General features: G+C 39.5%; 1 protein-coding gene across 1 annotated transcript; it reads right to left on the bottom strand.

Moving 5' to 3' along the window:
• Positions 1 to 1,073: 1,073 nt before the first annotated feature.
• On the bottom strand, positions 1,074 to 23,345 carry LOC136445373 (uncharacterized). Its single transcript, XM_066443350.1, has 8 exons — positions 22,498 to 23,345; positions 19,678 to 20,031; positions 11,502 to 11,801; positions 8,792 to 9,088; positions 8,176 to 8,430; positions 4,959 to 5,153; positions 2,454 to 2,542; positions 1,074 to 1,698 (listed from the first exon to the last, which is right to left on the bottom strand). Exons 1-8 carry the CDS (start codon positions 22,547 to 22,549, stop codon positions 1,543 to 1,545), a joined length of 1,698 nt encoding a protein of 565 aa, XP_066299447.1. The 5' UTR covers positions 22,550 to 23,345; the 3' UTR covers positions 1,074 to 1,542.
• Positions 23,346 to 23,752: the final 407 nt, after the last annotated feature.

Below are 23,752 nucleotides of genomic sequence, written 5' to 3' on the forward strand. Positions count from 1 at the left end.
TCAAACTATTCAGCCATATATTTGCTTCCAGTGTCACTGTAATTGAGACATTGCAAATGTATTTTTCGAGCTATGTCAGATATAGGAAGGTCATTTCATGATTGAAAAGCGCCCGTCTTTAAGTACGTGATGTGAATTCGCCAGACTGGTTATTTGCCTGCAGTAAAAGTAAGATTCACGCACGGGCTTACAGAAGGGCCGTAGGGTTCTTCCCCTGTAAGAATTCAGGTTTCGTCTTGCTTCTCAGACACGATACATCAGGCTCTGAACCAAGACGCTATGTTCTCTGTTCCACGATAAAGACGGCCTCAATTTTGTAGCTTGAGATAAAACATCCTGAAGAGTCTTTTGGACTTGTGTACGGTTCAGGCCGAATCTCATATACGATAGCCATCGGCAAAGAAGGTTGTCAACGGTGAGCAGAACAAAAGTAATGTAACAACGAACGCCTTGATGTCTTGGCTCCTCAAATATAGAATATTGAAAAAATACTGCATAGGGAACAGGCATAAATTACAAGATTACCCAGTCAAGGGGCTTTCGCCGTATAGCCCTGGCTGTGGGTGCTATACTGAGATAACAAAAGTTGCTGAGTTGGCGGAAAGTCTTATCGCATGGCCTTTGCCGGCTTTAGAACAGTTCGTATAGCGGTTGGCGGCACAGAGGAACGTGACTAAAGAACAGAAAACACCACAGCATAAGTTAGAACTATTAAAGGAGCTGAATTTAAATGCAATCTGCCAGAGCAACAAATGAATCCGTACAATTTCAACGACACTAACAAGGACCTCAGAGAAGTATCATTGGCATAGGACACTTAATGTACATGGTGTAATGCAGAACATGGAAAAACACAACAAAACGTTCCATTTCTATATAACCTTCTTTTGTTAAGTATCTCAATGACAGATAAACATTAACATGGAAGTAATTACATTTCCTCAATATAAGAATTAGTCTTACCTCTTCGACTGGAAGTCTTGAATTAGTGACTATTGTTACTTGAATCATAAATTTGACATTTGGCATTCGCCAATGAGCACATGTATTGAGCTGAGGCATACTCATACGAATGTCTTGATTTTAAGGTTTAATTATTACGACTCGAAAGATGAAAGTTCTATCTATCAGCGATGTTCACATTGATTGCAAGAGAAGTCCACTAATAATAAAAATCAACAACGTTTCATTAGGAAATTTGAGACGAATATTTCATTACAAATTGCGATTGTTTTGACTAATATGTGGTCCGTTACTTCCAGGTCTGGCCGTCATACCTAAAAACTTGTCACTGACCACCAATAGTATTGCTGGGACTATATCCTGGTTCATTCAGTCCATAAGCCATATCCCCGTATATACTGCAACGTTATATAATATATTTAAGCCAGAATCTTGGAATATCTGAGACTCTACCTCTACAGAGATCTAATTTTAACACAAGTAGATCTTATGCAGCATCAATGTCTGCTGCTCACCGTAGCAGCGACCGTCAGGTACAAAGAGTTGGCTATAAATGACGAAAAGGTTCCGATGCGTCCGTTAAAGGTTCGTTGTAACGCGTCCAGATACGGTTGGTATTGTTTGATGTGCATCAGCTTGTATGTCTGTCTCAGAATATTTACGTTGTTGCCGAGGACTGCGATCTTTCGTCTTGTAGCATCGCCGTAACGGCAAAGTTCTGTCATCTATTTGCTCCTGTGTGTATGAAAACAAACATCATACAATGCTTAGCATGAAAGTTCATTTGTGTTGGTAGAATTCATTATTTATAAGACTTAACTTTTCGTCCAACGCTGTAAGAGAAATTGGGACTTACCCCAAATTTTCGGTTGACTCCATCAACCCTGTTCACGGAACTTGTGTCGTCCCCCGTCTCTGTTCAAGGTTCAGAGCCCACAGACCTACCTTGAACAGAGACGGGGGACGACACAAGTTATCTGAACACGTATGACCTGCTACTGCGATCACGTGTCGCTGACATCACGTTGCAGTAGCCGGGGTCATTCCGTGAACAGGGTTGATGGAGTCAACCGAAAATTTGGGGTAAGTCCCAATATCTCTTACAGTGTTGGACGAAAAGTTAAGTCTTGTTAATACCATACAACGCTATTGAGGAAACTTACATCTACAATAAATAACTAGCGGTTACACATCAAGGGATAGAATATTGCTATGCAGAAAATGGATACTATCTCTAATATACAGCATCTCTATGCAGCATTATACCTCTTGACAAATTCGTCATGCAATGATTTCTATCGATGCTATACAAAGCTCTTTGAATAAAACGCTTCAAGCTAGCTGATAACCATCGTTTGTTGAGTTCGTAAATTGGACTTAAGAATCGACTTTGCGAGCTTCTTACGTTTTCTGAAGCGGAAACTTCTGAGGAACCATAGATCTTTAATATGATACGTAGGGAACGACATGGATTGCTTCCCCCAACTTACCTTTGAAGAGCATCTATGTGTCCTCAGGGGGAGTGTAGCATACGAACATTCGCATTCAGGAAGTTGTGTAGAACTGCTTCGCCGTCGACCTGTGTTATATTAAAGGGAGTCAATGTGCAGTGTCAGGCACAGTTTCTATACAAAAAATGTAGGCAACAAGACAGTCATATTACGGCTATATTACTAAGGTATAGAGGCAACAATTTAATCTGAAGAACGGATTTCATATTCTAACGCTTGACGTCCAGAGAAATTAATAAGAGGCAATTTCTGTTTAGCACATTTCTGTCATAAAAAATAGTTCTACAAGATTTTAGTATTATATGATTTAATGTCTGATGCTGTGTATGATTCGAAAAAATTATCATATACTTTCAAACCATATTGTTTCCCTGGTATCGCAAATCATGTCTTCACAGTTTTTATGGGGTAAAACGTGCTCTTTAGAAGTTTAAAAAAATGAATAACCCAGCACAAAACTCCGTTTGCTTGATGCTGTCTCAGAACTAAATGTTGCGATTGAAACCGGCGGCACGAACTAATTTGAAATCAACATTGCCATAAGACTGCATATGATTCATAATCAATGCTTCCAACCGTTATGGTGACCTCGGGAATGTGTAATCATTAACGAATATATCACATTCGTATTGCAAGGACCGACTGCATACGTCGCAATAAGTATAGAGATGATATTATTCTTTGTCACCCGCTATACCGCTGTAATATTTATTACATATTGGGCTGGAGTCGTGGGGTGCATCCCCATGTAATGAATATATATCGCTCTTTGTATACAGCTGATGCACAGCTTGATGAAATGAAATTTGGCAGTGTTTCAAATGTAGACACCATAATGGCAAAATTTCTAGTCACCAACCGTGCTCATAATATAGACAGCCAGACCAAATCCAATGCTTAATGCTGAAGAATATGGACAATTACTTTTGATCACAGCCAGTAGTTGATGCCGAAAACTTTGACAAAAGAAGGGAATTGTTTCGGAAAAAAAAATAACCTTGAAATTATGTGAAATATGTATACATACATATCAAATGTCAAATTGTACAAAGAAAAATGGAAGATATTACGTTTTTATCAATATCTATAACTGCATACAACATGTGTATAAGAATAAATGCCAGCGTTTGAATTCATCCAGAAATGAACGTATAGCATCTGTCCAGGCCTATTACTGTGCAACACGACTTTAATTAAGGAATCGATTCTTTGAAGTTAATGGAATTATGTGTAATTGTCATTTTTAGGAAGTCAGGGCGGAAAAATCTTTTGACATGCAGCCATGCGAAGAGTGAAAGAGACATTTTGCAGTGGAATGGCCCTAATGGCGTACTCATTTTCCATCTGGTAATCGATTATCCTATAATGGATTGTCTCGTAGGGACATTTGCCGCTTTGATTGGCTGATGCATTTTTCACCTGACGTAATCCAAGAGTGCTAGCATGCTTTTAATAGCTACTGACCCCTCCACTTAAACGTTATCTGTCTGCTTGGAAGTTTTTCACGACTCAAATGTCAGTGACTGTGGCGATATGTTAAACGCATTGTGTCTAGCAACCACTTTCCACTTTAAAGGGCATAAGACACCAAAATAGAATATTTTATTATTATCTGAAATAGGAGTAGCATCATTCAAGGAATATAAACGTTTAAAATAAATACACACCCTTCTGATGTTATTTAACTTTAACCATCAGAAACCATACTTCCATGGATCTAGCTCTTTAGTCTTATATGATCTTCTCACCAGGTTATTACAAATCGGCTGTCATGTTCTTTGTGACGTCATGAGTGGGCAAGTCACTGATCAATGTAATTACCTATTGGGAAGAATCAAGAGCTGGAGGTATGATGTTTTGATGGTTTGATGTTCAATAACATCCGAAGTGTGAATATTTTGTGGCAATGTCTATGCTATTTAACAATAGCATTATGTTTTATGTAATTTCAGGAAATTCCTAATGTTTATGTCATTGGTGTCTTATGCCCTTTAAGGAGACCGTTGGGTAACTAAATTGAATTGAAATTGAATTTGATATGACCTATGACTTTATAGATTAGACATGACCCATGATGTAAAAGTATAATATCTAAGACAACAAAGCACACAAAATTAAAAGACAATGCACTTCTTGATCAAGGAAATTCATGTGAACTACTAACAAGATTTCTGAATGGTTGGTCAACGGTTGCCTCTTCAGTGGAAATGTGGTATAATGACAACTGGCCAGTATGAAAAAGAATTAGCCATTGAGAAACGGTCAGGCTGGTAATCGAGTGCTCAGGTAAGAATTATTATTGTATTCAAATTATTAGCCCGTGTTAAACAGAATTTGTTCGACTCTTTTACATTGATTCACGAGGTAAACCATATCTCAGTTGAATCACGTCGACACTTAAGCATTTTCCATTACCGACACCACATTTATTTACAACAAAATCACAACAGGGTCAATAGGAGGATTAACAAATGGACTGCCAACCTCTGCTTAGCGTATCTGGCTTCGTGAGGATCTCGACGCATGCGGCGGGAAAGGCCCCGACCTTCCCCTGGCAGTACCCGAACCACCATCCGTCATTTCCAGTTTTTAGTACTTCAACGATGTCGTTGACATTCAAATGGAGTAGACCGGGCTCGCTGACCTCGTAAGGCATGATGGCTCTTGCCACGCAGCGGTCTGATCATGAAAATAAAAGAAACAGCATTAACCATATAATACAAATACGTAACAAACTGTTAGTTCCATTGGCCAGCGGATAAAACACATTTAATTCCAAACGTTTCTAGAAGAAATGCATAAAGACAACAAAGATGGGGCTGCCAAAAATAAGTTAAGATCATATAGATTATTTAAAACTACATATAATGAAGAAAAATATTTAGGTAATGCAAATAAGAGGGACACGAATGCAGTCACAAGATTAAGAATCAGTTGCCACAAACTACATATTGAAACGGGAAGACATACCCGCACTCCTCTAGAACAACGATTATGTAAACATTGTACTTGGATAGAATAGAATAGAAGACGAATGTCATTTCGTGGTAGAATGCAGATTACATATCCAAGGAAGAAATGAATTGTATTAGCTTGTACAAAACCTATTTCCCTACTTTACACATTTTTAAAAGTACTGTACAAAAATTCATATTCCTAATGCGACTAGACAAACCTCCCATTGAAAAACATATCTGTTCTTTAATATCTACTATAACCGAAAAGCGAGGAGAAGTAGAATTTATCCAAAGATAGTCATATTCTTTTGGTATCCGTTAACAGCACTTGTTCTTTTGTTTCGTTGTTAGCCAAGTGTGGCAGAAATGCAATAAAGGTCTTCATTCATTCATTAACGCAAACGTTTCCTTTAAAAACTACTTTCCTTGCAACCCTTACAACTTCATAATGATTCCGCTTGCCGGAAACTGCATTAAAGCTCGACTATGAAAGCATTTACTCTGATGCTTTGAGTCACCCTCTATCCATGATGTTTGCAAAAATGAACATAAAATCTAAGTTCAGACGTCCATCTTTCTATAGAGGAGCTCATTGCGGTAGTAAGGTTAATCTCATAGGGAACATTCAGTAGTATACGTGTGTACATATTTCATGGTATTTTTGGTACAGTTACGACTGATGTTCTTTATTATCCCCCAGAGACGACAAGCAGAGCAGAATAATAAATAATGGAATAAAGATATTGAACTCATAAGGCCAAGGTCGGCTAAAAAGCAACTCAGTCATCCGAAGTTGTAAGGAAAATAAAGAAGAAAGGTTTGTGAAGTTAAGTAGTGTAAAGAATGCAATGCATTTTGAATGCCCGCTCTCTAATAAGAAAAGATAGCCTGGGCGGCGAAACGGAAAATATTGGACATGCACATGTCGGCTAGAATACAAACAAAGCAGCTAGATTTAAGCCAAAAAGCCAATTACGACTACCTTAGTTCTAAAGAGGGTGAGACAAGAGATGAAAGACTATTGATTCAGACGAATAAGCTCTAACCAGTGCATTTGCTTGTAAAACATTTCAGCATAAGGACAGAAAGATCGTATATTACATACATATGCATGGCCTAATACGCTTCTGGTGTTATAAAGAGTTGAACGAAAATGTTCCTGATGCTTTTGAAATGTTACAAACATTTACAACTAAATGCAATAATGCAATAATATTATATAAGAATATGTAAAAAGAACATGTAAAAGGAATGGTAATTGGGGTATATTCACTATTATTATCAATTAGTTTTATTCATCGGTTTTGTTTTCATTTCATTCCGTAAACTACCTTATTTTTGTGCCATACATGTCTTGTGTATCGTTTTTTGTTTGTTTATAAACCCAATAAAAACAAGTGTGGTAAGTTTGAAGGTCCAGAGATTTGCCATTTTCACACTGTGCGTAAAAGTGCATCGTCCGTCCCGTGCGCACATACTGTATGCGAGTGGCGAGTGGATACGGCATACTTAATACACAGACTGGAGGTCACTCTGTACATGTTCGCAGCTAAAACTCACAATTCCCGTTGCCGCATTGGTATGTAACTTGGTATATCGTTTGCTAGGTTGCGTGTGGTGATGCACGTTGTCTATTTTGCAATGTAACAGTGACTATACGATCACAGCAAGTAAGGAAGATTTCTACCCCGTATCTGCCTGAAGTATTCCAGTCATGCATAACGGATTATAACATGGTCCCTATGGCAGGGCAGTGGGGCATAGCATTAATTATAGGGGTGCAATTACGATATTGGATTGACGTTTAAAGTAGTTATGGTGTAACAAAGCTATTGTGCATCACCACGCCGAACCAGGCAAACGATATGCCAAGTTACACACCAATGCGACAACGGGATCGTGAGTTATAGCTGCGAACGCGCAACAAATGCATTCCCAATACTCCCAGAAGGAGGTCATCCTCCTTCCCGGAGTAATGAATGTTAAAAAAAATAAAACATTTAGAACTTAGTGAATAATGGCCAAGAACACCAAGTTATGCCACGTCATAGAAAGTTGGACGGATGGCGTCCTAGATTTTGCTCGGACTGAATATAATTTTAGTAGACGGACTTAACAGCTGTCTGATATTTTTATGGGTTATATCAAATATGGATAGCCTTTGTGACAAGATTTGTCTTAAATCAGTGTGTTGGTTTGTCCTTTCGAATTCTGTGCACGCTCTCTTTCAAGAATGTGCCCATGGGATAGTGACGAAACAATCCATAATGTCTCTGACAACATGATCACCATTCAACATCTACACTAGGATTTATGGATTATGCTTTAGCTTATATGAATCAATATCTATACAAAACTTGTATCTGACCTTTTCTGAATAAAGTCTTACAAAGTGGAACTGATGTAATGATGGATGTAAGGTTTAGAGAACTATGTGTTGCCTCATTGGAATTACCTCACATAGAAGATAATCCTCCCAGCTTTAACTGTCTGTCTTGATCTAAATCACATTCCTTGTACTTTAGTGAATGCCAAATGCACTGACTATGAATTGAGTTCCTTGACGTATCGAGCAGCGCACTGAATCTCTAGAATCCTACCTGATACCTTATTACCGCAACCACTTTTATTGCATGGTTTATCGAGATAATAAACGCAACTTTAGAATTTATAATAGCTTGAGGATATATTTGCAGGGCAATTTGGTAAAACTTATTAATTCTTGTTAAAAAAAAAACACGTACCTGGAGATATATCCCCATCGTTTGCAAGTTTATCGAAGTCGTCATCACAATTGTTGGGCGCGACTTCCATCTCGGATTCGGGGATCGGTGGAACTACGTTGACGAGTTGGCACTGAGTCCATGCAGCCCGGTGCTTATCTCTTCTACACACCGTTAGTGCAACGAGCAGGATTGCCGTCAGCACCAGTACACCGCCTGCAACGCTACCGGCTATGATGGCTATCTTGAACAGTCGCCGCACGGGAGATATCACTTCTGCTAGGGAATAACAACGACTCAATGAGATCCCCAATAAAGGAACAGTTCAAAGGGACGTTCAAGTCAGCAGTGGTTGATAAAAGGAAATAGGGAAAATCAAGTTAAGGTAAATGCAAACGAGATCAAGGAAACCTGTCTGAGCAACGTCTACAACTCTTATCAAAGTCAGAGTCAATTTGTTCAGATTCTAGCTGGAGGAGTTGGATGGCAATCAGTTCTGAAAAAGATCTAGATGGCTGCCTTGTCATATATATACCTCTTGAGGCTATTTCCTTTTCGCCTTAGTGAGAGTAGACAGACTTTGAGCTTGAGATATATGTAGATATTGAAGAAATGCAGCACTTAGAAAGGTTCCCACCTGTCATGGCCGCCGTTTCAACGAATGAAATGAACACAGACTTGAAGTCGGCGTCAGCAACGTCATTGGACGCGACACAGAGGTAATCTTGGCTCTCATTGGTCTTCAACTCAGGAATGATGACGGAGGCGGAAGCCCTCCTGTTGACCCCACGGACGAAGGCGATTGGCTCTCCGAGTCCTGCCTTGTACCACGTGACGTTAGGAGTCGGGTTACCCTCGGCCTGGCACAGCAGCTCCACACTTTCTCCGACGAAAGGCACGATGGGATTGGAGATGTTGATGATCTTTGCCGCGTCTGTAACATCAAAGATAATGTTTATGAGAGACAGATTACGACGCTTCATTTATTTATTTATTTATTTATTTATTTATTTATTTTGATTTACCACATTTTGTGGAAGGATTGACATAACAGGTGAACTATCACCTTTTCAAGATGTCATCCCAGACCGGACTGTAAGATTTGGACCATCGCACACCGGGGCATGCCCCTACTCTTTTTCGAAAGGTGTGGTGGGTTCTTTAACGTGCGCGGGGTGTTGCTCTCCCCAAACACGGGACCTCCATTTAACGTCCTATCCGAGGGACGTCCCTAACCCTAGATGAGCTAGGTACTCATTTACACCTGAGTGAAGTGAGGAAAGTCGTGTTAAGTGCCTTTCCCAAGGGCACAACGTCGGGGCGCAAGTTCGGACATGTCTCTGGGCGCACCTGGGATTAGATCCCGGGACCCATTGTTTGACAGCCGCGTGCTCTACAGTTGCGCCACACGACGCCACATTTAGATAAGAATTGGCTTCGTTTCTTAATTAGCTTTATCATAATGATATATTGTGTTTGTTGACAAATGTAAACTACAAGCAATATTACGAATCTCGTGGTTGTGATGTTTCGCAGCCAAATGACAAGTATAGTCGGCCTGTTTCAATGTCAGTACACTACATTATACTTGCAACGTGTCCAAAAAATAAACGCCAATCCAGCATCATATGACTGTAAATGTTGTTGCAGGGATTCCATTTGCCATAAAAGGTATGCATGACACTTTGATGAAGGTTAGACATCCAGGTAGTTAGATACGCCAAAAATAGTTTCTCAAGCAACTGGATAAATCTGAGATAGTGGGTTCCTTTATGACACTTTGACATTCATGCGTTCATCATGCCATAACAGTGGTTTAGCAATTATTTTTTGTAAAGACGTTCACATTCGTGCTATATTGACGATGGTGCCTATCATACGTTTTGACATAGATGCGAGTCGTTTACAACCATCGCAAAATATGTGGTGGGGTGGGGTCGTGTCGCATAACGGCAGGATTTTCGACCCAGAACCTAGAACCTAGGGGTCCCGGGTTCGAATCCCCTGACGCCACCGATCTTGTGCTCTTGGGAAAAGGCACTTAACACGACTGTCCCCACTCCACCAAGTGTAAAAAAAGGGTACATTATGTGTGTGGGTCACGGCATCAGCAATAGCTGCCTGTGTCCCACGTGTATTGCACTGTTGCATTTCCAATAAAATTCAAATCGCAAAGTATGAGGGTCTCTTCACTTAATAATGACTTAATCCTTTGAAAGTTGTAACAAAATCCCATTTTGGCTGATTCTGAGAGACACATATCATTTGTCATCATTGCCTGGACTTTTAAGATTTCATCAAACATTTCATTAGATTATTTTTGGAAAGCCTTGAATAGACCTGTCCACTTCACTTCGGTTCATCTGTGGTAGGTACATTCGAGGACTTAGTTTACTGAATCCTCTTTGTGATGACCGTCAGATCTTTGATTAAAACGGGTTTTACTCAGTTACTGAGTTTCTAAAGGCAATAAACTTAATGCTAAATCGTTGTGAATGTTCTTACTTCTCCCTGTTTCCCTTTTGGTACAATAGACCTCTTTCCAGTTACGGTGGCCATTGTGAATTCCCAGAGGTCAGCTCAGGGTCATGCACCAAAACGCCAACAACAATATTTTCTACAAATGAAAGGCACATATTAGATTATTTCATCTTAGAGGCGCGAAATGTACCACCGAAGATGATACAACTGGCATTACAGGTTATGGACTTAGGACCTTGGTCAGGTACTGCCTCGTTTTGGTGCATGACCCCGAGATGACCTCTGGGAATTCAAAATGGCCGACGTAACTGGAAAGAGGTATATTCATCGACAGTGATGCCTGCAATGGGAGCTAGTGGAGCGCCAATAGTTTCACGTTTCCTATCCAACACTAGTTGAGACATATCGCAGAGTGCCTCTGCAGGGACACCCTACTGTTTTACCCTTTGCCAACTCGAGCAACTCATTAATATAAGAGGTCATTATACCCGCTCTAGTTGCTCAGAGCCACACTAATCCATGCACCATCATTAAATATAATTAAGGAACCCACTATCTCAGATTAACAGGAAATGCGTGCTGTGTGAGTAATGATATTGATCTTAAACAGTGTAAGATGCCGCGGTCCCTAAGTGGGTTGGTTGCCGATGAATTGAATGTTATCTGTATTTCTGTTGATTGCTAACTAAAGGTGGTGTAAGAGCAAGTAAAATGAATCCTAACAAAGTTTGTGTCGTTAACGGTTGAAAAGGAAGACGTTGGAAAGTATTCAATGGTTTCGAATTAGTCTTGCAAAACAGTGGGTAAAGGTCTAAGGTTACGTTATAAGATCAAGGTTGTAAGAGGCAACAGAGAGTGGTACTCACATAGCACGTCCAATAGAACGCTGGCCGCTTTGAATCCCGTCAGGTACTCTGCCACACACGAATAATTCCCGCCATCTTTCCTCTCAACGTATGGAATTACTAATGAAGTGTTCCTGATGTTGTCTCCACTCTTTAACGTGACCGACATGCGTAAGTTGGTGTCGATGATACTCCCGTCTTTAGTCCAGTATATAGGGCTGACTAAGGCACTTGTGTTCTCCACAGAGCAGTGGATAGATAAGGTGGTATGCTCTACGGCTTCCCCTCTTCTCGGCATAGATAGCTTCACCGTCGGTGGTACTGTGAAAGAAGACAAGCAAACGCATAGCATTAAATACAAGTCACCATAAGAATTGTCTGCATTCGTGTTTAAAATGTAAAATAGTTGTTTCTCCTACTTAGATATTGAGAATATGTCTCGGAGAGGATGATTCAGAAGCGTACCTCATATTGACTATCATCTAATACCATAAAAGGCTATCTCAAGGATTGTCAATATCTACCAGACCACAAGTTCTGAATCCCAAAATCCACGGAAAGAACATGAGTATGCGATAGCCAAAACAGTTCCAAACTCATCTCTTTAAGAAAATGATTGTCTAGTAAGACGGTCTGTCAACCTAGCTTGGAAATGAAAAAAAGATAAACAAGCTCTCCCAGAATTTAACGACTGTGGGTTACTCCCCAGAATGCCACGGAGGAAATTCATAGTATCCAAAAGGAATAATTCTCATGCTATCGCGTGTTGTCGAGGTTATATATATTCAACAGGTTTATTACAACATCAATAAAGAACATTCAACGATATCAATCTCTACGCTGACAAATGATTCTCACATAAAGGGTATATGTGCACAATGTGTGGTATAATACTGATGTAATCTTTTTGCCCATTGCAGTATTTCACTATTTTTATGACTCATCTGTCTTTGATATAACAAAAAGCGTATATTGTATTCCGTTGTAGTTCTTAGAATAGCCATTTGTTTTACTTGTCAACATTGTTACCCCGCACTATCTGTACAGTATACCCTCTCTATACATTGTTTCATGTTACAATTAGCCCTCGGGCAAGGCCTTGCAAATGAAACATTCCATATCTATATATCAACATTTTTTCGTCCTCTTACCCCTTCGTGAATAATATAAAATTGCAAACTTCGAAAGTACGACAAGTGAACAAAGTCAAGATAAGACAAATGGCAATCCTTTTTGCCAGTTCAATATGAGGTCCAGCATGCCTGTTGAAATAGTTTACTACCCACACTGCGCAATCATCGGATCATCCTGTATATAAGTTATGAGACAGTGCCGTAGTCCCCGCAGATGGGCAGTTCTTGTCTATCAAAATGTGTGGATGGGTGGGAAAATCCAGAGCTATCTTTTTAACCCCGTTCTAATCACCCCTCCTATACCCATACTGAAGGGTCGGCCCCAACCGCGCTCTCCGGTGTTGCGGATGTCTCCGAATGAAAAGTCCACAGTGATAAGGCGCGTATGCCTTATATAGGGTTAGTTAATTAGGTTATTTCGGATGACCAATGACAGCGGAGTGTGAAATAGCGTGCTACATTTAGGGACATTTTGTCCTTCAGGGTTACCAAATTATCGATTCCTGCATTATGGTTGGCTCTTGACCCATGTTCGGATATTGCATTCATCATTACCATCTTTGATGTGTCCATCACGTCTGTATCGAACAACTGTCAAATACCATGTTATGTGCTTTCAGTTAGATTAATACACTTTTCTCTATGCATACATCAACCCTCATGTCAATCATTTCAATTTCATCGCCCACTTTGTTTTTTAACCATCAAGAGTAAACTATGATTGACAGTTGATATTATCAGATCAATATGCAAATTGTTATTCTATCCTTATTTGGAGGAATTGTTATTTCTTAGAATTTCCGCAGCTTCGCGACATGTAAAGAATTCATAACAATAACCTTCACCTGTGGTATATATAAACCGTGGAAATATGATGCTAATAAAACGACGCATTATCAGTTTGAAATACTAGCCTACTCTGTTCCCGTGCCCAGACTTATTACTCCATCACAGTCTGACTGGTAATTGGAACAGGACATTCAGTCATAGATTAGGTTAAGATTACTGCAGGTTTTCTGGTGATTTTTCACCATATCATTACCTCCAATGATGGTCAAATTGCTGCTGATTACCTTTAGAATTATGTATATGATTACTTTGAAGGGAAGAAAATCAGGGACAGATATATGTAGGAATATATAGTCGACGTAAATGAGATTGAATGGGGACATTTTTTCCATGTCATGGTCAGCCTCTATCATTGCCAAAATTACAAAGGCGGCAATCTCGACTCAGCAGTTGAAAGTCATGAAGACGTATTGCGAAGAGCCTCTTACAGATTCAGTGCCATTTCCCATGGCTCTCTACTGAATGTCTTCTTATTTCAAAGTTAAAGCATCAGTCTTTCATATGTCAATTGGCAGTGCCATCTGCTGGAAGCGTATCCTGAGGAGTCCATGATGCAAAGTAGATTGCATTTTGTTGTAACCACCCCTGGCTTAGGTATAAGTAGACGGGACATGTTTTCGTCTAATCCATGGGCAGTGATAAAAGAAGGCAATAAATTCCTGTCACTTGCGACCCGTTCATCATGCTCAGAGGGTCTTAGCGTGCTCATGCATTGGAACTCTACATTGTTCACTGGATAAAGCCACAAACCATCGGTTTATTTCCTAGTTCCCTATCTAGGGACGACGAAGTGTGTGTTCTAATCCGTGGACACTTTCTTTGCATACAAATCTTGTGCTTAAACCACGGAGGACGCCATCCCCTGTAGTGATGCCTACTGGTTCAAACAGGGACGGAGCAGCTGGAGGATTTGGAACTGGCGCCGAGCATCGGGTGATATCAATCAATACAATGCAAAAGAACAGCAGTCTACATAAACAATGCAAAATAATAACAGATGTCAGCCATGATAATATGCTGTCGAAGCCGCTATTCTGGCATCTGTAACAAACAGCCAACAGTAGCAACAACCGTATTCAACTACAGGGGCATGTCAGAGGTTCAGAGTCAGTAACTTCAATCTAATTTTATCTAGAATCTTTGGTGAAACAGCAAATCCCCCAAACAAGGAAAAATAGCACATTGCAACCATGATAGTTTACTGTTCTTGCATCTGCATCTGTTCTGGCATCTGTTCTTACAGCAACAATGTTCAACTACTTGGTCTTATCACAGGTTAAGAAGGACACCTTTTTATAGTAAGAGCCCTTGATGAAGCAATTTGCTGCCAAAGCTTATTCCAGCATCTGCAGCAAACAAACAACTGTAGCAAAAACCATACTCAATTGCAGGGTATTGCCAGAGGCTCAGAGTAAACAAAATTAGATACGAGCCCTTGACAAAACAGCAGTCCCCTAAGCAAGGCATAACACCACATGGCATCCATGATAATTTGATGTCGAAGCTTATTCTGTCACCTGTAATAAATAGGCAACTAGTAGAACATCTATCATACACCACTGTGGAGAATGGCAGAAGTTCAGAGAAGGTAACATGTTACTAGGAACCATTGATGAATTAACAATCTTCCGCCCAACAATTACAATTATTTCTCTGTAGGCAGCAAGCATTGATAAAGAGGTATATCTAACCACATGCTACATAACACAGCAAACTATCTTTTTACAGAGAATCATTGATGAATTAACAATGTTCAGCCTAACAATTACGATTCTCTCTCAGCAGACAGCAAGCATAGATAAAGAGGTATATCTACCCACATGCTACATAACACAGCAAAATATATTTTTACTGAGAACCATATAACAATCTTCAGTCTAACAATTACAATTCTCTCTCTGCAGACAGCAAGCATAGATAAAGAGGTATTTCTAACCACATGCTACATAACACAGCAAACTAGCTTTTTACAGAGAACCATTGATGAATTAACAATGTTCAGCCTAACAATTACAATTCTCTCTGCAGACAGCAAGCATTGACAAAGAGGTATATCTACCCACATGCTACATAACACAGCAAACTATCTTTTCACTGAGAACCATTGATGAATTAGCAATGTTCAGCCTAACAATTACAATTCTCTCTCAGCAGACAGCAAGCATAGATAAAGAGGTATTTCTACCCACATGCTACATAACACAGCAAAATATCTTTTTACTGAGAACCATTGATGATATAACAATATTCAGCCAAACAATTACAATTCTCTCTCTGCAGACAGCAAGCATAGATGGAGAGGTATATCTAACTACATGTTACACAACACAGCAAACTAGCTTGTTTCTGAGAACCATTGATAAATGAATAAACTTCAGTTCAACAATTACAATTCTCTCTCTGTAGACAGCAAGCTAGCATAGATGGAGAGGCATATCTACCTACATGCTACAAAATACAGAAAACTAGCTTTTCACTGAGAACCATTGATAAATTAACAATCTTCAGTCCAACAATTACAATTCTCTCTTTACAGACAGCAAGCATAAATGGAAAGGTATATCTACCTACATGCTACACAACACAGCAAACTAACTTTTCACTGAGGACCATTGATGAATTAACAATCTTCAGCCGAACAATTACAATTCTATCTCTGCAATCAGCAAGCTAGCATAGATGGAGAGGTATATCTGCCTACATGCTACATAATACAGCAAACTAGCGTTTTACTGAGAACCATTGATGAATTAACAATCTTCAGCCTAACAATTACAATTCTCTCTCTGCAGACAGCAAGCATTGATAAAGAGGTATATCTACCTACATGCTACATATTACAGCAAACTATCTTTTTACAGAGAACCATTGATGAATTAACAATCTTCCGCCTAACAATTACAATTCTCTCTCTGCAGAGAGCAAGCAACGATGAGGAGGTAACTAACTCCATGTTACATAACCTTCCGTCATTATCAATGGAAACAAGAGTCAGTATTCATGGCAACCTATCAGTAATGAGAAGCAGAGGTCCTGGAGGTATAGACACGGACAGAATTGGTGAATAATCTGTGGCGTCGTCTGTTGGTAATGAGAAATACATCGGGACCGTAGGCGTACCAAGCAATAAATGGAACAAAAGGACGTTGCCTGGGTCCCTTCTGTAAAGCCCATTAGAGCAAATGGGATGATTAACAACAACTCACCCCATTATGCACGGGGAGAGAGGGGAATCTTAATTAGCGCAGAACAGAATGCATGAATGTAACATCAGTGCACTTTTAACGACTTAATGGAATTTATCATGCTTTTTAGTCACGATGGTGGTGAGGACGATTATGTCGTTACCATCAATATGGTGTCTTAAAATATAGTTTAAGACGTCAGGGCAAAGACAATTTGAATCATTGCAATGGGAAAGAGCACCTTGAGCACTAATAAATATTTGGTATCAAGGTAGACACCGCAATAAATAAATGATGACTTCCGCATTATTAGATGCTAGAATGACATTATATTGATATTCTTAAGCTTATTTGTACAACGTTAATCTTATGTATGTCATTATGGTGCCATTGACATTCATCATAATTACCAAGTTTGAGAGTTTATTGCATAACGATGCAGCCAAGGATACACACTGTTATTTCCTAAATAAAGATTGATGTATTATTAAGCGTATTGGATAATTTCATTATGCAAATGCAGATTTCAGTTGATCTTAATGCCGACACATATGCTGAGTCTAGAGCTGAATAAAGCACAGTCAATGGAAAAAACAAAACAATTTGCAAACTGAACTGTTTGTATGTCATTATTAATGTTTTGATCTATAAGAAGGAATATAAATGGCACATTATTAAAAAAAAGGATCCAGCCAATTGCTGTTGTTTGTTTTTTAACTCAAAGAAGTTTAAACTTTGCTTATTGTTGTGTTTATATATCGATGCCAGTTAGAAATGAATTAATAAAATGATATGTCCTCTTTAACTTCTGTACAGCAAAAAAATACATTACAATACAAATGCATAAACTAAATCATAATGATACAACTACATTGAATACACCAAAAATATTACAGATGCCTATATAAAATAGATCGAAAAGCAAATACTAACAAGTCATGCTCTTGACATACACACAGACCCACCCAACAGCTGGAGTAACCGAAAACATAATCTTCTCGGCGAAGATAAAAAGTTAAACAGGTCATGAGCAAGAGTAAACTCGTTTTATCCGGCTTTTGAGGTAAAATCGTTTTCGTGCTCTGTTGGATTAGTCCAATTTACCTTCACCCAACTCAGAATGAATTCAAAGCACGCACGGTAAACAAGCTAGACGTCGTCTTGACACTAATTTGAAGCCGGGATTCATTTGACTGGTCACGTCTTGCGTGGTGGGGATCAGTGGTGAAAGCGAGAACCCGTGAAAAAATCATCTGGCCATAAGATATTCTGTCTCCTTTTAGCACCAAGTCATCAATATAAGTTGTACGTCAATTTTTCTTATTGGGCTTAAGGCCACACCAATTTAATTTGTTGCTTCTACGATTTTTTTCAGAAAAAAATCGGAGCGACATCGCGGTAAAATAACAAAAATAAATTCTTTTGCAAATAGTCTGGGGTGATTAGATAAGGGTTCACATAACATAAAGAACAAGATGATTATTCAAGTTTCAGCTTTATATGGCTCATTTTATGCAATGCACCCCTTTCTTTGACCGAGTAGTATAATTTCAGTAACAAAATGACCTTTTGCCAAGTAATACGTGGATTGATGTTGAGAAATAGTTTTAATGAATGAAAAATTATAACTTATGATCAATGTGACCACACTTTTTAAGTTTACGCAGTCCTTTATAATCTATTTTGGTGGCTATCGAGTTTTACAACTGAGCAGATAGTAAAATTGGGAGTTAAAATTTGTGAATGGGAATAGTGACCCAATTGTTTGTTTTTTTTCAAAATGGGAAAAAACAGGACAGGCTATTCCGAGAAGCAACAAAATACATTGGCGTGGGCTAATGATGTAATTATACAGTACAAGTTGTCAAGAATGACAAATTTGTGTTACGCATCTTTCGCTGTCACGGACTGATTGGGCCCCCTGCTGGGAGAGCTTGTGCCCATTCACCCTCAAGCAAGTTGATTGATTCAAAAATAAGAACCTGAAGCACCAATAGGAGGTCAGGATTCTTAATCTTATGAAAATCAAAGTAAGTAAATGCAATATAAAAATCAAATGGGCGCTCGAAATTCTGTCACTATGGAAACCGGTCACCACAGCCTCCAATATTATTATATCTAACAGAACGTTTTTACTTTAACTTAAAGTTGTCGGCCGGCAAACTTGTAGGGACCTGACCAATGGAAGGGATGCTAGAAGAGTGATTTAGTGACATGCTATGTGAGGTTGTGTTGCATCTTATGATTTTGAAATAGCACACAACACATCCTAATACTCCCACGGTAAATACACTCCTAACATTTTATAACATTTTTATCTAAAGTTGGAATAGTCACCTGTCCAACATTGTCTTTATTTTTTATCAAATGTATCCATCTTACTTCACTCACTCGGTGGTTTATTTGGTGATCATAGGTTGGGGATAGGCATTATATTGCCTTAAACATCTCGGGTGGGCCATGGGACATTGACTCTTATTTCGCATTCGGGCAAGAATTCAAAGCTCTGCATTCTACCACAAAATGACATTCGTCTTCCATTCTATTCAAAGTAAAATGTTTTAATTACACAATCGTTGCACTCCTGTAGAACAACGATTATGTAAACATGTAATAGAATAGAAGACGAATGTCATTTTGTGGTAGAATGCAGATTATATACCCAAGAGAGAAATGAATTGTATAAGATTGTACAAAACCTATTTCCGTACTTCACACATTTAAGTACTGTTCAAAAATTCATATTCCTAATGCGACTAGACAAACCTTCCATTGAAAAACACGTCTGTTCCTTATATCTACTATGACCGAAACGCGAGAAGTAGAATTTATCTAGGGACAGTAATATTTTTTGTGTATCCCTGAACTGTACTTGTTCTTTTGTTTTGTAGTGATCTGGACTTAGCCATGTGTGGCAAAAATGCACTAAAGGTCTTCTTTCATTCAATAATAAACTATCATCATCATTATCATTACTTTAGAGATGATCTTCCATGCATCCGATTGGGGTCAAATGGTAAGGAGACTTACCGTGAATTTCCACCGCAACGTAATATTCCTTTTGCCCAACTCCATCAATCAGAACCGTCTGTACGTAAAGTCCTTGGTCCGACGAGACGGCGGGCTGCAACGTCAAGGATCCGTCCCTGTTAAGCGTTGTCCTTTCCTTCAACGGGTCAAAGGTCATGTCTCTGGCATCTTTGCCGGTGGGAGACCAGATGGCGACGGCGTTCCTTGAGCCGCCGTCGGCGCTGTCTATTTTGCTCCACGTTATGGCGATCACGCCGTCCAGGCTGTCCTGGAACTTGCCCCGGAGTGTTACCCGGTCGCCCACCATCCCTCTGACGGTCATCGGGTAGGGCGTCTTGCTGCTGTCAACCAGTGCTTAACAGGGCGCAAGGGGATACATCATTCACTTCAATAACATTGTATCATGTCTCTATAGACCTATCTCTCTCTCATAACACTCAGAAACAATCAAGATGTGAATTGATCCATTGTTAATTAGAACAACTTCATGCAGAAGAATATTTTGCCGATGTTACTTCTACTTTTTTGAGCTGAATTGTCCTTGGCATTAAAAAAAACAAAAACAAATATAATACATGCAGGAAATAAAAGAAAACGTACAATTACAAAGCCAAAAAACACAAAACAAATATACCTGCAGGAAATCAAAGAAAACATACAATTACAAAGCCACCAAACGAAATATAACGTAATGTAAAAAACATATTTTCTTATGATTTAGACTCATGATATACCCAAGGCAACAGTTACTCAAGCAACTGGGCTGTTACCCTGCGTATCTTATTACCTGGATGTCCAACCTTCATCGACGTAGGCCCATAGTGCATATAGTAATTATCACGATTGGAGGCTACTGATTTTCCCAAATACAGGCTAAACAACAAAGCAATAAATCTACCACTAAGATCAATACGTCCGCATCTACTCACACAGGTAATGAGTACTGCTGCAGTGGAATTGATTACCATGGTTTTGCTGACGTCATAATGTGACAAATTACCACGACTATAGATTACAATCTTTATGGGATTTCTGACCTAATTTGCTGGGTGTCTAGACGTTGTTTGATGATAATGACGCCACTTATAGACCATGTAACGGTATCGATACTGCCTATAACATTATGTCAGCATTAAAAAAACAGTTGTTTCAAGAAATAACAACGATCCATCACCACAATATGTCAATAAACTATTTCAATTTTAAAATAACATGCTGATTTTGGCATGGAAATATAAACAAAACAAACTGTTGAGGACACCCCTTTGACCTGGTACTAATTTTAGCAAAGATTCTAGATTCAAAAAGGATATACAAAATGTAGAAAATGGCCCCACCAGATGTCGATATACTGTTGTACCTTTAAATTCAACAATTAACAGCCGGTTTTATAGAAGGAACTATGGTGTAGAAACTAATTGATATTAATAGGTGTATCAGACGAGTAGTGATAATACCGTCTATAGTTTCCCTGAGCACCATATGGGCACCTGCTCATTTGAATGATTTTCATACCTTGACAAATGATCTTGATCCCCTTGAAAAATGATAGGGTTTAAGAAAGAGTAATACGAAACTTGTAATACAAGAAAACTAATTTTCCATCAGACTGCCCTTTCAAATTTTCTTTCTCATCTCTTAAATCATTAATACTGCCGTCTGGTTGGGTTTTGAGGTAAACTCTTTTGACAGCTATTGGTGGGAAGAATTTGTCTTAACAGTAGACAGTTGAATTTGATTACCGGCTGTTACTATAACACCAGTCTGTGATATCTGGCGTTCAAAAACGTGACTCATGTGGATTGGCCATATTTGTTGAAGCAATTGGGGCAAATCCTACTTAACGTGTTTTTTTTTGGTGTCTTGACGTACGAAAAATGTTTCAAATTTACACAATTCTACTTCTTCATAGAGAATTGCAATGAAATACAGCGACGACAAAACGCGAAAATCTATCAAGAAATTATTTGGAGATTTCACAGATGTCTGTTTACAGACCCCTATGAATCACCATCAGGGCTTGAAATTATACCCGCATGTAGGCTCGTGTTAGTAAAGATAGACATACGGAGCTATTTTTGTTTCATTCTTAATCTGCTTTGACTCATACATTGATCATTTTTGTCCCCAAATTTGTCAAATCTTCAAGGTTGGATATATCCTGATGCACAGATGGTGTTGATTAAACATTTAATATTGCTTTCGTGGACTTTGAATCAAAGGAATAAAATTAGTGAGGCAGGTAGAATTTATGTCGGGCAGGTGATTTTGAATAATGTCTTCACCTGTGGATATATGCAGAGTATTTGGGGCCATGGACAAGTCTGCCGCTTGCCAACAGCTGTCTCATTCTGTAAGCCCATCTAGGTAGTACCCAGTCAATGATGAAGCTCTCCGTTTTATGTATCTAGGTTGATTGCCTTAGCAGGAATTTGTTTTAGAAACCTTTCGGGCAGGACGCAGCGTTAACATCTACAGGTCGATAACTACTGTCTTAGCGTATCTTTGATGTCGGGCCTTTTACAGCAGCGCTGTCAATGATCATCGATGGAAGAAAGAAAATCGAGGCCATGACTTAATTAAATATCCTTTCCTTCCTTTCAGCTTTCTCTATTCATTATCTACTCAGATAATACCGTGCAAGAGAGTCTTAGCATTTCATTATCACTGGATGGATACCTTGATAAAACTAAATGTTTTTTCAGTAGAGCTGTTGACGGCAATGGTTACAGCAACATATCATTGGCACTGGTGCATTCCCACAGCTATGTCGTAACTACCTTGCGTCAGTAATGAATGGAAGTTTATATATGTACATACCTAAGACAAAGGAGATGACAAGAAGACCGCTCGTTCTCCTGTTCACCATCATGGCTGCTCGCAGGTTAGCCGCCGTCTACTCGGGAGATCCAGGGGCCGATGAACCCACGACGTGCAACGGCCCTGAAATAAGTTTAAAAGCCCGTAAATGCAGAGGCAGCAGAAAAAAACGTTCAGGTCGGCCTTCGATACTTTGATGTGCCGTGTTGAAGCATGTCCAAAGCAATATCCGATATGGCAGCTATGTGTAATACGGTGTAGGTTAACCTCCCTTTACGGCCAGATGTGGCAAACTGGCCATAAGATGACAGCTCCTTGATTGAATACGGAAGGTTGCCTCAGTAATGGTCTCTTATTGACATAATGTTCTCACTAATGTCTCAGCGTCTTCCCTAGGTCTTAAGAAGTGATGGCAGTGAGTCGCCTCGATGTCCTTTTTTACGACTGGTTGATAGATATCAGTCCTCTTGGCTCCGCTATTGGACAACAGTATTACGTGTACCGGCATGGCAGAATGCTGTCTACAGTGCGGTTTAGGCCGAAACCTCACTCACGGTAGACGTACATATGTTCGACATTTAGCAGAGGACGCCTTGCGTATGCTAGATGAAGACTATCCATCAAAATCCGGGCTTTCTGGATGATCCCGTGGTAGAAAGAGCGCCTCTTGCCTATCGATCTCGTGCAAAAACCTGTCTGCACACAGCCAACCAATCGGGTATATAATTGATAGTTGGGCCGCCGCTCCGCATTTCACTGAAGATAATGTGGTTACGGTCTTTCGCGGAGGCCTATCTGGGTGGGGGATTAGATCTCAACCTCGAACATAACGCGCCAATTTGCAGCCCAATCAAAAATGTGCTCGCGATCCTTTTGATGTGATATGGCTCGCAAGAATACAATTAACGCGGGAGAAGCGAATTTTCACCCCGAACGGCTCTAGCTGCAAGATCGGTGGATATCGTGTGGCGTTATTACATTGCACATGAAAATTGGAAAGCGGTATAGCCGATATGTCATACCTTGGATTATAGCATCGGGAATAAAGTGAACGAGGGCCCTACGAATGGATTCTATTTATTACACCATGTACATCAGAAAAATGCGGTCAACTTTGCTCCAAAGACCCCGAACCTTGCAAAAACGGGTACGAATACATCATTTTATAATGGCTACGTCCCAATCCGCAACGGGAATGACACGACGGCTGCTACACCTTTAGACAAATGCTTTTACTCCCTCGCCAAGAGGCCCT

This window comes from Branchiostoma lanceolatum, chromosome 11, assembly GCF_035083965.1.
Source record: "Branchiostoma lanceolatum isolate klBraLanc5 chromosome 11, klBraLanc5.hap2, whole genome shotgun sequence".
NCBI lineage: Eukaryota > Metazoa > Chordata > Leptocardii > Amphioxiformes > Branchiostomatidae > Branchiostoma > Branchiostoma lanceolatum.